The sequence below is a fragment of the Rhinolophus ferrumequinum genome, chromosome 5 (assembly GCF_004115265.2).
Source record: "Rhinolophus ferrumequinum isolate MPI-CBG mRhiFer1 chromosome 5, mRhiFer1_v1.p, whole genome shotgun sequence".
Taxonomy (NCBI): Eukaryota; Metazoa; Chordata; class Mammalia; order Chiroptera; family Rhinolophidae; genus Rhinolophus; species Rhinolophus ferrumequinum.
This window is the reverse complement of record NC_046288.1, coordinates 20,627,853-20,639,793: the sequence shown is the minus strand read 5'-3', so window position 1 is coordinate 20,639,793 and position 11,941 is coordinate 20,627,853. Positions and strand designations below refer to the sequence as shown.

The following is an 11,941-nucleotide window of genomic DNA, read 5'->3' as shown; positions in this document are numbered from 1 at the left end:
TTTGAGTTTTTTGGAGCTATATTTTGAGGTAATGAATATTACTGCTTTAGGATATTCTTAGATATTTCCCTTAAGTTTCTAAACATGGGGAAACCATATCAGATGGATAGAATAGTTTGCATCCAACCACCAGAGATTTAGCTGTAAACCATGATGATGTGCAGCATGCTTTTGGCTTCAAGTTAGGATCTGGTTTCGATTCTGGCTCTGAACACTAAATGCCATAAGCTACTCAGTGGAAATCTCAGCAAGCCATTTTGAGAACAGCACATAAAATGGGGAGAGAGTTTCCTAGGATACAATGGGACCGCAGTAGGAAGTGTTTAGGGTTCTGAAAACTATTGAAAAAATTAACTAAAACTCCGTTTCTCCAGGAAGTACTAAGCCAAACCTGAGAAGAAATACTGAAAGTAAAATCTAGTACAGAATAGGTACAATAGCGGCAAAAGAAAAGAGAGATTAGATAAAGGGTGGGGAGAGGATAAAGCAAACATTTTTAACACTTGGGGAAAACAACAGGAAAAATACCTCTAGATAATGTAAGTAAGAAAACTGATTTAGTCTACCCTCCTCTTCTGAGTGTTCAAGAAAACATACAGTCTCTAGAATATTGTAAGAACAATATAGTCTCACATAAAAATGACCAAATATTCATTAACAGGGGGACTGATTGACTATAATTTTTATACTCACATAGCAGAGTACTATGCAAATACTACTTCAACTTTTAAAAAAAGATAAAGCCTACCTCTATATACTACTCTGAAGTGAGCTCCAAGGTTTATTATTTTAAAATCAATGTGGAGAAAATTGTGCACAGCTAACAGAATGTGGAAAAGGGAATGTCTTCATCCATTAGGCTGCTATAACAAAAATACTATACACTGGCTGGCTTATAAACAGCAAACATTTATTTCTCACAGTTCAGGAGACTGGGAAGTCCAAGATCATGGTGCCTGCAGATTTGGTTTCTGGTGACAGCCTGCTTCATCACTGAGAGCTGTGGTCTCACTGTAATTTCACATGGCAGAAGGAAAGAGGATTCTCTGTGGGGTCTGTTATAAAAGCACTAATCCCATTCATGAGGAATCCCCTGTCAAGACCTAATCATCCCCCAAAGTTTACACCTCCCAATACCATTATACTAGGCATTGTGTTTTAACATATGAATTTTGAGGGTACACAAATATTCAGGAAGGGTTAGCAGGGAGGGAACTATAAATATGAAATGTGCATATATATATATATATATATGTATATATGTGTGTGTATATATATACACATGTACACACATACATACATAGTTGTGCATATTTACTCTATGATAAAAAAGAAAAATAGAACAATAAATCATAACATAGGAGGAAATGTTATCTCTAGAAAGGGAGAGAATAGTGTGGAGAAGAGCAGGGATAGAAACTAGACTTTTCAAATATACTCCTTTTATAGTTTTGATTTTGGAACAAAGAACATATTTTACATTAAGAAGATTATCTTCAAAAATAAAACGTAGACTAATACAAACCAACTTAACTGTGGGGAGCCATGATTTCTTGTTTATTCTGTAACCTTGCAGACTGGCTCAGTTTTAGCTCTTAAGGCGTTGTCTCTGCTTACACCTGGAGGGTGCTTGCAAGCTGCTGAGGAATGAGGTGGGAACGGCCAGTTCCCGGACACAGATCACTGATGATTATCAGGGTAATTGGTGGGCTTTGTCATTGAGATAATGGCTTTGGGAGAGTTTCAGTGAGTCTGTAGTTCATATGTAAAAGTTGCAAATTTTACTTTCAATGAGAAAATGCTCACTCGTGATTGTTAAGCTGCACGTACACAGGTGGTATATATTGGTAAAGGAAAGTAAACTCCGTGCTTCAGTATCACTGGAGACCGGCCGCATCATCATCATTGTGAGTGTCTTTTCATTCCCACTCCCCCTTTCAGGATCCGCGTTGATTCGTGGCTGCTGGTCGGCCGCAATTGGCGCCCAACGTGGGGCCTGAACACGGGGGATTCAGTGAGGAACACCGTACGGATTGGTACCGGCTCGGTTCACGAGCTAAACGGAGCTACGGTGAGTAGGGCACTGTTGCCTCGGTCGAATGAGTGTGTGAGTGAGTGATAGCTCCACGACTTTGTGTTACGGAGCTTGAATGGGCTCGTAACTGCGTTTCCGGCACTGTCTTACGGCTAAACGGCGATCAAAACTTCGGTTTTGCCTGGTCGGGGTTTTATTCCGTCACGCCTATTGCCACGACAGTCTTGGTCCCGCGAGGGGCACGGCCAGCCGAGCATCTGTGTGTTTTACTTGTGTGAAAGAAGGGCCGAGGAAAAAGGGAAATGGGTCACGCTAATAGCAAGGACCTTTACATTAGAGGATTGAAAAAATTGCTCGCCGCTAGAGGCAGCAAGGTCAGCAGAGACCAAATGGAAAAATTCTTAGATTTTGTGAGAGAAGTGTGCCCTTGGTTCCCAGATGAAGGTACCGTCAGCTGGGAAACTTGGGAGAAGGTAGGAGAGAGGCTGCAGGATTATTATGCAGCGCATGGACCCCAGCAGGTCCCCGTAGAAACTTTCGGGCTGTGGACTCTAGTCAGAGATTGCTTGGATCTTAGACATGAGGGATGTAAGTTAGAAAAATTGAGACAGGCAGGATCGGAGGAGTTGCCTCCCCTTTTTGCGCCCGAGACAAAGGGAGAAATAGAGGCGCCCACTCTGCCCGAAGAACCTATTAATCTAAAGTCTTCGGATGAACAATGGGAGGATTTAGACCCCAAAGATGAGGAGGATTTGGAAGAGGCTGCGGCGAAGTATGATCGGGAAAAATATCCCCCGATAATTGCTGTGGCCCAAGAAGAGAAGTCCTTTTTTGATACGCAGGAAGGGAAATCCCTCCTTGATACAGTCCATAGTTTGACTCAGCAGGTGGAGACTCTTCAAGGCCAACTGGCCGCGATGAAACTTAAACAGGACAAAGGGTCAACTCAAATCAGAAGCCTCACTGGACCCTCTGTGACATTTTCCTCAGAACAGTGGAATCCAGGGGGCAAAGATCCCCCTGATAATATAACATTACCACCTTCTGTTATACCTCCTACAGCGCCTTCTTTGGTACCCCCGGAACCCCCCCTATGGGGCCCTCCTTTATCTGAACCACCTCCACCCGTTTGGGACATGCCAACTAAACCTCCGCCAGGATATGCTAGGCCAGGGTCAGATTCGGTTATGTATTCTTCCCGAAATTGTGAAGGCTCTTACAGACAAGAGGGAGATACGAAACATCGTGAAACATTTCCTATTATCGAGAGAGTAGATCAGGAAGGTAAACCCCTACAAGACTGGAAGCCTTTACGGCTTCGTGAAACGTTTCCCATTTTTGAAAAAGCAGATCAAGATGGTCAGCCTATAAGAGATTGGAGGCCTTTTCAATGGAAACTAATAAAAGATTTGAAGGAAGCATGCACCCAATATGGTCCCATTGCCCCTTTTACCATGGCAATTGTGGACTCAGTAGCAAGAGAAACCTGTACTCCAGAAGACTGGAAGCACATAACACATGCTTGCCTGTCCGGAGGTGATTATCTTGTATGGAAATCAGAATTCTATGAAAATTGTAAGATCAGGGCTAATGAGAATAACATGAGAAATATTCCAATCACTTTTGAAATGCTTGCAGGAGAGGGACCCGAGTATGAGGATGCTAGAAATCAATGGGGTTTTGCACCTCGTGTTTATGATCAAATTGCTTCGGCAGCCAAAAATGCTTGGCGAATGTTGCCTGACAAGAATAGCAAAGAAGAACAGGTTACTCAGATAAGACAGGGAGCTGATGAATCTTTTCAAGATTTTGTGTCTCGCCTTACTGTTGCTGCGGGACGGACCTTTGGAGCGTCTGTAGCCACGCAGGCTTTCATAAAACAGCTTGCGTATGAGAATGCAAATTCTGCCTGTCAAGCGATTATCAGACCCATTAAGAAAAAAGGCACTATTTCTGATTTTATCCGTTCATGTGCCGATGTCGGCCCCTCCTTCTCTCAGGGGGTGGCCTTGGCTGCTGCCTTGCAAGGAAAAAGCATTCATGAAGTAATGCAGCAGCAGGCCAAGCTTCATGCTAGTGGACGCGCAGGAGCTTGTTTTAACTGTGGAAAAATGGGACATCGAGCTTCTCAATGCCCACATAAAATGGAGGCTAACAATCCGTCGGCTACTGCTGTGGTTAAAAAACCTCCAGGGCCTTGTCCCAGGTGCAAGAAAGGCGCTCATTGGGCTAATGAATGTAAGTCCAAAACTGACAAAGACGGCAAACCCTTGCAGGGAAACTGGGTGAGGGGCCAGCCCCAGGCCCCGACTCAGCAATGTTATGGGGCACTGCAGGTTCAGGAACAGACCCAGGAGCCGAAAAAGAACGAACCCCTGCGAGGAAGCATGTCACAGACTTATTCAGGGCCACCACAGGCAGCGCAGGATTGGACTTGTGTTCCACCTCCGACATCATATTAACTCCTGAAATGGGAATGCAAGTTTTGCCCACTGGAGTTTTTGGGCCCCTGCCACCTAAAACGGTGGGTTTACTGTTAGGAAAAAGCAGCTCCATTATGAAGGGAATTCATGTTTCTCCAGGGATTATTGATGAGGATTTTACAGGAGAAATAAAAATTATGACTCATTCTCCTCTTAATATTTCTGCCATTCCTGCTGGAACCCGTATTGCACAACTGTTTATTTTGCCTCGTCTTAATATTGGAAAAAACAGGCAAAATCAAGAGCGGGGGAACCAAGGATTTGGCTCTTCTGATGTATATTGGATTCAAGAAATAAAAAAGGATCGACCCGTATTGTTACTCAAAATAAATGGAAAAGATTTTCAAGGACTTCTGGACACTGGAGCTGATGTCTCGTGCATATCTGCTGAACATTGGCCCTCCAGTTGGCCGACGCGCTTTACTAATACCAATTTACAAGGCATAGGCCAATCACAATCCCCCCTCCAAAGTAGTGATCTTCTGTCTTGGCAAGATCCGGAGGGTCATCAGGGGACGTTTCAGCCATATATTATCCCTGGTCTCCCAGTTAATTTATGGGGAAGAGATGTTATGAGTAAAATGGGAGTTTATCTTTACAGTCCTAGCTCTCAAGTGACTCAACAGATGTTTGATCAAGGTCTTCTCCCTGGTCAAGGCTTAGGCTCAGAAGGACAAGGACGCCAAGAGCCCATTTCACCTAATCCTAATTTACAGAGAACAGGTCTGGGATATTTTCCCCAGGGGTCATAGATTTACCTGTACTCCACCAAAAAACTGCAAAGGCAATAATTTGGAAAACAGATACACCTGTGTGGATAGATCAATGGCCCCTTACGCAGGAAAAGATATCGGCCGCACAAGCGCTTGTACGGGAGCAGCTTGAGAAAGGCCATGTGGTTGAGTCTACCTCCCCCTGGAATTCACCTATTTTTGTAATCAAAAAGAAGTCTGGAAAATGGAGGTTGTTACAAGATTTGAGAAAGGTTAATGAAACTATGGAGATTATGGGCGCCCTGCAGCCAGGGTTGCCTCATCCTTCTGCCATTCCTAAGGATACTTATAAGATAGTGCTGGATTTAAAAGATTGTTTTTATAATATATTGCTTCATCCCCAAGATTGTAAAAGATTTGCTTTCAGTATCCCAAGTCCGAATTTCCAAGAGCCCATGAAACGGTATCAGTGGCAGGTTCTTCCTCAGGGCATGGCAAATAGCCCCACCCTGTGTCAAAAGTTTGTTGGTGAAGCAATAGTGGAGACTAGAAGACAGTTCCCTTCTGTTTACATCATTCATTATATGGATGACATTCTGTTGGCCTGCAAACAGGAAGGAATGTTGTTGGCTTGCTTTGCAAACATAAAAGAGAACCTTTTTACCGCAGGCCTTGTTATTGCTCCTGAAAAAATTCAAAGGAGTGAGCCTTATGCCTATTTAGGTTTTCAGTTATTCACTCAGTACTTTGCTCCACAAAAAATAGAGCTCAGAAAAGATCACCTAAAATCTCTTAATGATTTTCAAAAATTGTTGGGGGACATTAATTGGCTGCGTCCTTCTTTGGGCTTAACTACTGGAGACCTGAAACCGCTATTTGAGATTCTAAAAGGGGATTCTGATCCAACTTCCCCTAGATCTCTTACTGAGCCTGCAAGAGAAGCTCTCTTTAAAGTTGAGAAAGCTATTCAACAACAGCATGTTTCTTTCTTGGATTATTCCAAGCCCTTGCATGCCTATATTTTAGAAACCAAGCACACGCCTACGGCGGTGTTATGGCAAGAAGGGCCACTTAGATGGATACATCTTCATGTGGCTGCTCAAAAGAATCTCACTCCTTATCATGAATTTGTGGCCAGTTTAATTCAAGAAAGTCGTCTGGAGGCTAGAAAATATTACGGAAAGGAGCCAGATTCTATTATTGTCCCTTTTACAAAGGCTCAGATTCAGGGTTTGATGCAGTTTACCGACAGTTTTCCTATTGCCTTGGCTTATTTTACAGGGACTTTAGATAATCATTATCCTAAGCATAAATTGCTTCAGTTTTTTCAACATCATGATCCAATTTTTCCCTCTATCGTTGCACATGACCCTCTTCCTGCTGTACCTAATATTTTTACTGATGGATCCACCAATGGCATAGCCGTTTATACACTCAATAAAGAAGTTGTTAAAAGACTACAGACACCTCCAGCCTCCGCTCAAGTTGTTGAGCTTCGAGCAGTTCATATGGCGTTACTTGATTTTGCCTCCCAATCTTTTAATTTATTTTCTGACAGTCATTATGTAGTACGTGCAGTCAGAAATTTAGAAACAGTACCCTTCATTGGTACCAGTAATCCTGTTATACAGGATTTATTTCTTCAAATTCAACAAACAATTCAGTTACGCTGTAAAAAATTTTATATTGGCCATATTAGAGCTCACTCTAATCTTCCAGGTCCTTTAGCAGCAGGTAATCAAGCTGCAGATGCTGCCACACAGTTCGTTGCCTTAACCCAAATAGAAAAGGCACAAAAGGCTCATAGCCTTCACCATTTAAACAGCCAGAGCCTCAGATTGCAATATAAAATTCCAAGAGAAGCTGCTCGTCAAATAGTAAAACAATGTCCTGATTGTTCACATTTATTACCTGTGCCTCATTATGGAGTTAACCCTCGAGGTTTACGCCCTAATGATTTGTGACAAATGGATGTAACTCATATACCTAAATTTAAAAAACTAAAATATGTCCATGTGTCCATAGACACGTTTTCTGGCTTCACAATGGCTTCTGCCCTCTCAGGAGAAGCTACGACTCATGTCATTAGACATTGTCTTGCTACTTTTGCTATGATTGACGTGCCCAAAAAAATTAAAACTAATAATGGCTCTGGATATACCAGTAAAAAATTTGCTCTGTTTTGTCAACAGTTCTCCATTATCCATGTCACTGGTATTCCGTATAATCCCCAAGGACAAAAAATTGTTGAGCGCTCTCATGGCACATTAAAAGTCAATTTACAAAAGATAAAAAAGGGGGAGTTATATCCCCTAACGCCCCATAATTACTTGTCTTTTTATTCAAAATTTTTTGACTTTGGATGCCTATGTTAAGAGTGCAGCTGAACGTTTCTGGCATCCTTCTGCCGTCCCTGAGGCTTTGGTCAGAAAGAAGGATCCACTTACTGGATCATGGCAAGGCCCAGACCCAGTCCTCATATGGGGCCGAGGGCATGTTTGTGTTTTTCCACAGGATGCAAATAGTCCTCGGTGGCTGCCAGAACGATTGGTGCGACATGTGGACCCTCTACCTGCTGATGACATTAATAACCCTCAGCAATGCAGAACAAGACCAGACGTATTGGGCCTATGTTCCTGATCCACCAATCCTCCACCCTGCTGTATGGGATGGTCCTGAGATTCCAGTCTATGTCAGTGACACTCACGCCCTAGGATTGCCTTCTGATGGACACATGAAACAACATTTGGAAAGTTTTGTAAATCAGGCACTCCCTGCAGTCAGGTGACTGATTTACAAGACGGGACTAGAGACTGGTCTAAGAAATCTGTTAATGTATCTGCTTGTGTTCCTTCCCCTTATACACTTTTGATTGGAAATATTAATGTACATTTTGTAGGAGTTCAGTTTATGGAAGATGTGATTCAGAGTAAAAAAGTTAAATCTTATTTAGAATGTCATTCAGAATATCATTGGATATGTGTTACTTCTAAAAGGTATAATAATAGTCAATATGATTGGAATCGGGTTCGTTTACATCTTCAAGGAATTTGGCATGATGCTAATGTGTCTTTAGATATGTTTCGGCTTCATGATGAAATTCAAAATATGAGAGAAGCTGAACCCTTGAAATTTGATGCAGCCCAGGCTGCTTCTGAGTTTGTTGATGTTCTTAGGAATGCTATTCCATCTATGCCTCATATTACCCATTCTGTTATGATTTTTCTTACATTGGGCATCTGTGTCTGTTTGGTTCTGTGCCTTCTCCCCATTTTCATCAAATGTTTCATCAGCAGGATGTTAGACTTGCGAGCCGACATCCATCAGCTTAAACTTAAGACAAAGCCCTGAGCCTTCCTCCCCAAGCATTCAGAGGGACAGGATAGTCAAAGACGGGTTGTACTTAGGCACCGCTTCAACACCTAAGACAGGGCTTGTATTATAAAATATAAGTTCCAAGGACGGGTAAGTTGAAGTCGGCGTCCCGAGACACCTAAGTCAGGCGCTGTCACCTCGCCATCCTAGCCGGATGGGTTTTGCTCCTATAAAATAAAAAAGGGGGAGATGTGGGGAGCCATGATTTCTTGTTTATTCTGTAACCTTGCAGACTGGCTCAGTTTTAGCTCTTAAGGCGTTGTCTCTGCTTACACCTGGAGGGTGCTTGCAAGCTGCTGAGGAATGAGGTGGGAACGGCCAGTTCCGGGACACAGATCACTGATGATTATCAGGGTAATTGGTGGGCTTTGTCATTGAGATAATGACTTTGGGAGAGTTTCAGTGAGTCTGTAGTTCATATGTAAAAGTTGCAAATTTTACTTTCAATGAGAAAATGCTCACTCGTGATTGTTAAGCTGCACGTACACAGGTGGTATATATTGGTAAAGGAAAGTAAACTCCGTGCTTCAGTATCACTGGAGACCGGCCGCATCATCATCATTGTGAGTGTCTTTTCATTCCCACTCCCCCTTTCAGGATCCGCGTTGATTCGTGGCTGCTGGTCGGCCGCACTTAACTTCATATTGAGGTTGTATAGCGCAGAGAGAAACTCTTTCAAGTAACTTTGAAATATAGTACTTTAACTCTACATTCTAATATGGTATGAATTAAGGACAAAATGAACTTACATTTTAGAATTCATATAATTAATGACAGTTCTGTGATTATTCTGAGACAGTTATATGTGCATTTTGAGAAAAATTAATGGGCAGTTTTGGTGGTGTTATTGTGAGGTAGAATTTTTATTGGAGGGGAAAGGAAATAACAGTTATAAGATTAATGAAACTAAGTAAAGTTTTGGTAGTCTTGCACTGGCACTGAAAATGGTAGAATGTACTCGTGAGGTATTTTGTCTTTCGTAATATATCACACACACATATATTATTATGTATGTGTGTGCATGTGTATATATCCGTGTATTGATCACGGCAGCCTTAAAGTTCCCCTCAGCTTTACTGTGCTTAAGGCAGGTTTCTTTCTGACTATATGCCTAGACTTGCATTTTCTTAGAGCATTTAATATAGAGGACTTCCAGTTGTAAATTCTTTCTCCACCACTTTGGGATGTAAATCTCCCAACCTCTTATTGGTTTTAAGATCCAGGGATGTCTTTCTCAAGAGGCTGGGAGCCATCTATTTGAAATGTAACCATCAAGAAAGAGCCCCTGTTTCCCAGTTTCTGTGAGAGGGTAGGGGCATGACTTTGATAAGCACCAATTAGCAAATGCAGATGTTCTAATGACATTGACGCACCTCCACAGTGTCCTCCAGTTCTTTTCCACTAGCTTACCCCGGCATTTTAAAACACTCTTGACTTTTGTTTCACTGGAATTGTGTCCAAGTTCTATCCCTTATTACAGTAGGGCTGAGTAGTCTTTCTTGCCTGTTTAACTTCTGTGACTTTTCTTTAGCAATACACACACACACACACACAAACACACACACACACACAAATTAATTTCAAATATTTTTATGACCTATCTCTAAAATGCTTGGAAACCATTGATAAAGAGAACGCCACAGGGCCCAAATGGTGTCACTTGTCCTAAAAGCCCATGATACTAAACTTAGATTTAATACCCAACCTAATTACAGTTTCAACTTCTCCCAGGAGTGGAATTTTTAAACAACCAGTTTGGAATTCCCTGACCCATACTAGTGAGGTAATCTGCCTGATGAAATACCCTGCTTTCCTCTAAGAAGAGGCCTGAGATAATCCACTCTTAACTTCTTAGTCCCCAAACTCTTTCTGCCTGTATAAGTGCCACTCATTTTTTGAAGTCGGAACATTCTTTCAAAGCTTCTTGAATTTATGTTCCCAGGCTACAGTCCTAGTAGTGCACAAATAAAACTTTTTCTTAAATTTACAGAGATTTACTTTTATTTTTCTCGACACAATGTCTAGTCTGGTAGCAATGAGTAATTCTAATATGCACATTGTAGTCTCTAAATACCATTTTTTGGGGAAAAAAAAAGAACAAGAACTTTGGAGAAATGCATGTAGCAAAGCTAATACCACAAAGAAAAGGATTGAAACTATTAAAGACACTGAGATCATGACACACGGTCTCAGGAGCCAACTCGGTGGAGTCCCCCCCCCCCACTGGCTAAACAATTTAAGCATAAGGATATTTGGTTAAAACACAGCAAATATGCTTAATTGAAGAATCCATAATGTGCTCAAAAACAAAAACAAACACAAAAAAGCAAGCAAAAACCCTATTGATCATATTTGGTGAGTATTAGAGAAACAGCTTGTTATTTTATTAAGTGGTAAACAACAACAGCTAGGTATATATAATCTCTCTATCACTATCTTTAGTATGTATCTCAGCTTATAACTGAGGAAGTGTTACGGATACCAGGACCAGAAAGAACCCAAGTGGCACTCAGAGTTAGGAGAGTCAGCTTTATCACACCGGCGGGCTCAGCGGGATCTTTCCCAAAAGGCTGATCCCCTAGCAAGGTTTTGAGCAGGTTTTTATGGGTTGGGGACTTCCTTGAGTCGGGGAAGGGGTAGGTGTCCTCTGGTGATTGGCTCAGGTGTGGCTTGGAGGAGGCTATGCGGAAGTGGGCTGGGGCTGAGGCTGGGGACTTCTCTCTCCACTCGGGCCACCGTTTTAGGTCAGTTCCACGTGGCAGGGAACCATCTTACGTCAGTTTCTCCATCATGTCCCGGCTGTTGATGATCGTAAGTGGGAATAACTTAGAGAGCATCATATTAGCTAAGAGGACGATAACCCCGCAGAGCAAGGATCCGGGCTGTAGCCTGATGGGTGACGGAGATCTCTATGAAACATAAGTACGAGAAGGTTGGGTGCCCAGCGAATTTTCCCCAGCAGCCTGAGGGACAGGAAGGGGAGGTCGTGACTCCTTCCCGGGGAAGAGATAGTATGAGAAAAAGCCAAATCATGGTTGCTACCTAAGACAGTTTAGGGAGAGGAGGCAAGCAGTCCAGAACAGGAAGTAGAACCGTAACAGTCCCTTTTCCAGTGGTGACCAGCTCAGTGGGGAGGATGCAATGAGACCAGCAAAGCCTAGAAACAATAGGAGTCCAATGACAGTGAAGACGGAGGCCGGGCAGACGATGGCGAGGCTCATCCAGGCTGTTTCTTGAGGGTGAGACGGAGTGGACGAGCCGGGTCAGGTTGGGCGATCCAGGCGTGGTCCTCTGGCTGGGCTCTTTTAACCCGAGTGTGATGGATCCACGGAGCG

General features: G+C 42.7%; 1 protein-coding gene across 1 annotated transcript; it reads left to right on the top strand.

Annotated features, from left to right (window-relative positions):
• The first annotated feature begins 2,337 nt into the window (after positions 1 to 2,337).
• On the top strand, positions 2,338 to 4,324 carry LOC117022619 (endogenous retrovirus group K member 5 Gag polyprotein-like). The gene is made up of 2 exons (XM_033106744.1): positions 2,338 to 4,241; positions 4,312 to 4,324. The coding sequence occupies exons 1-2, from the start codon at positions 2,338 to 2,340 to the stop codon at positions 4,322 to 4,324; spliced, it is 1,917 nt and encodes a 638-aa protein (XP_032962635.1).
• Positions 4,325 to 11,941: the final 7,617 nt, after the last annotated feature.

What these genes read in the sequence shown, in the direction of transcription:
- LOC117022619 (XM_033106744.1), top strand. Translation starts at nt 2,338, where the DNA reads ATGGGTCACGCTAATAGCAAGGACCTTTACATTAGAGGATTGAAAAAA.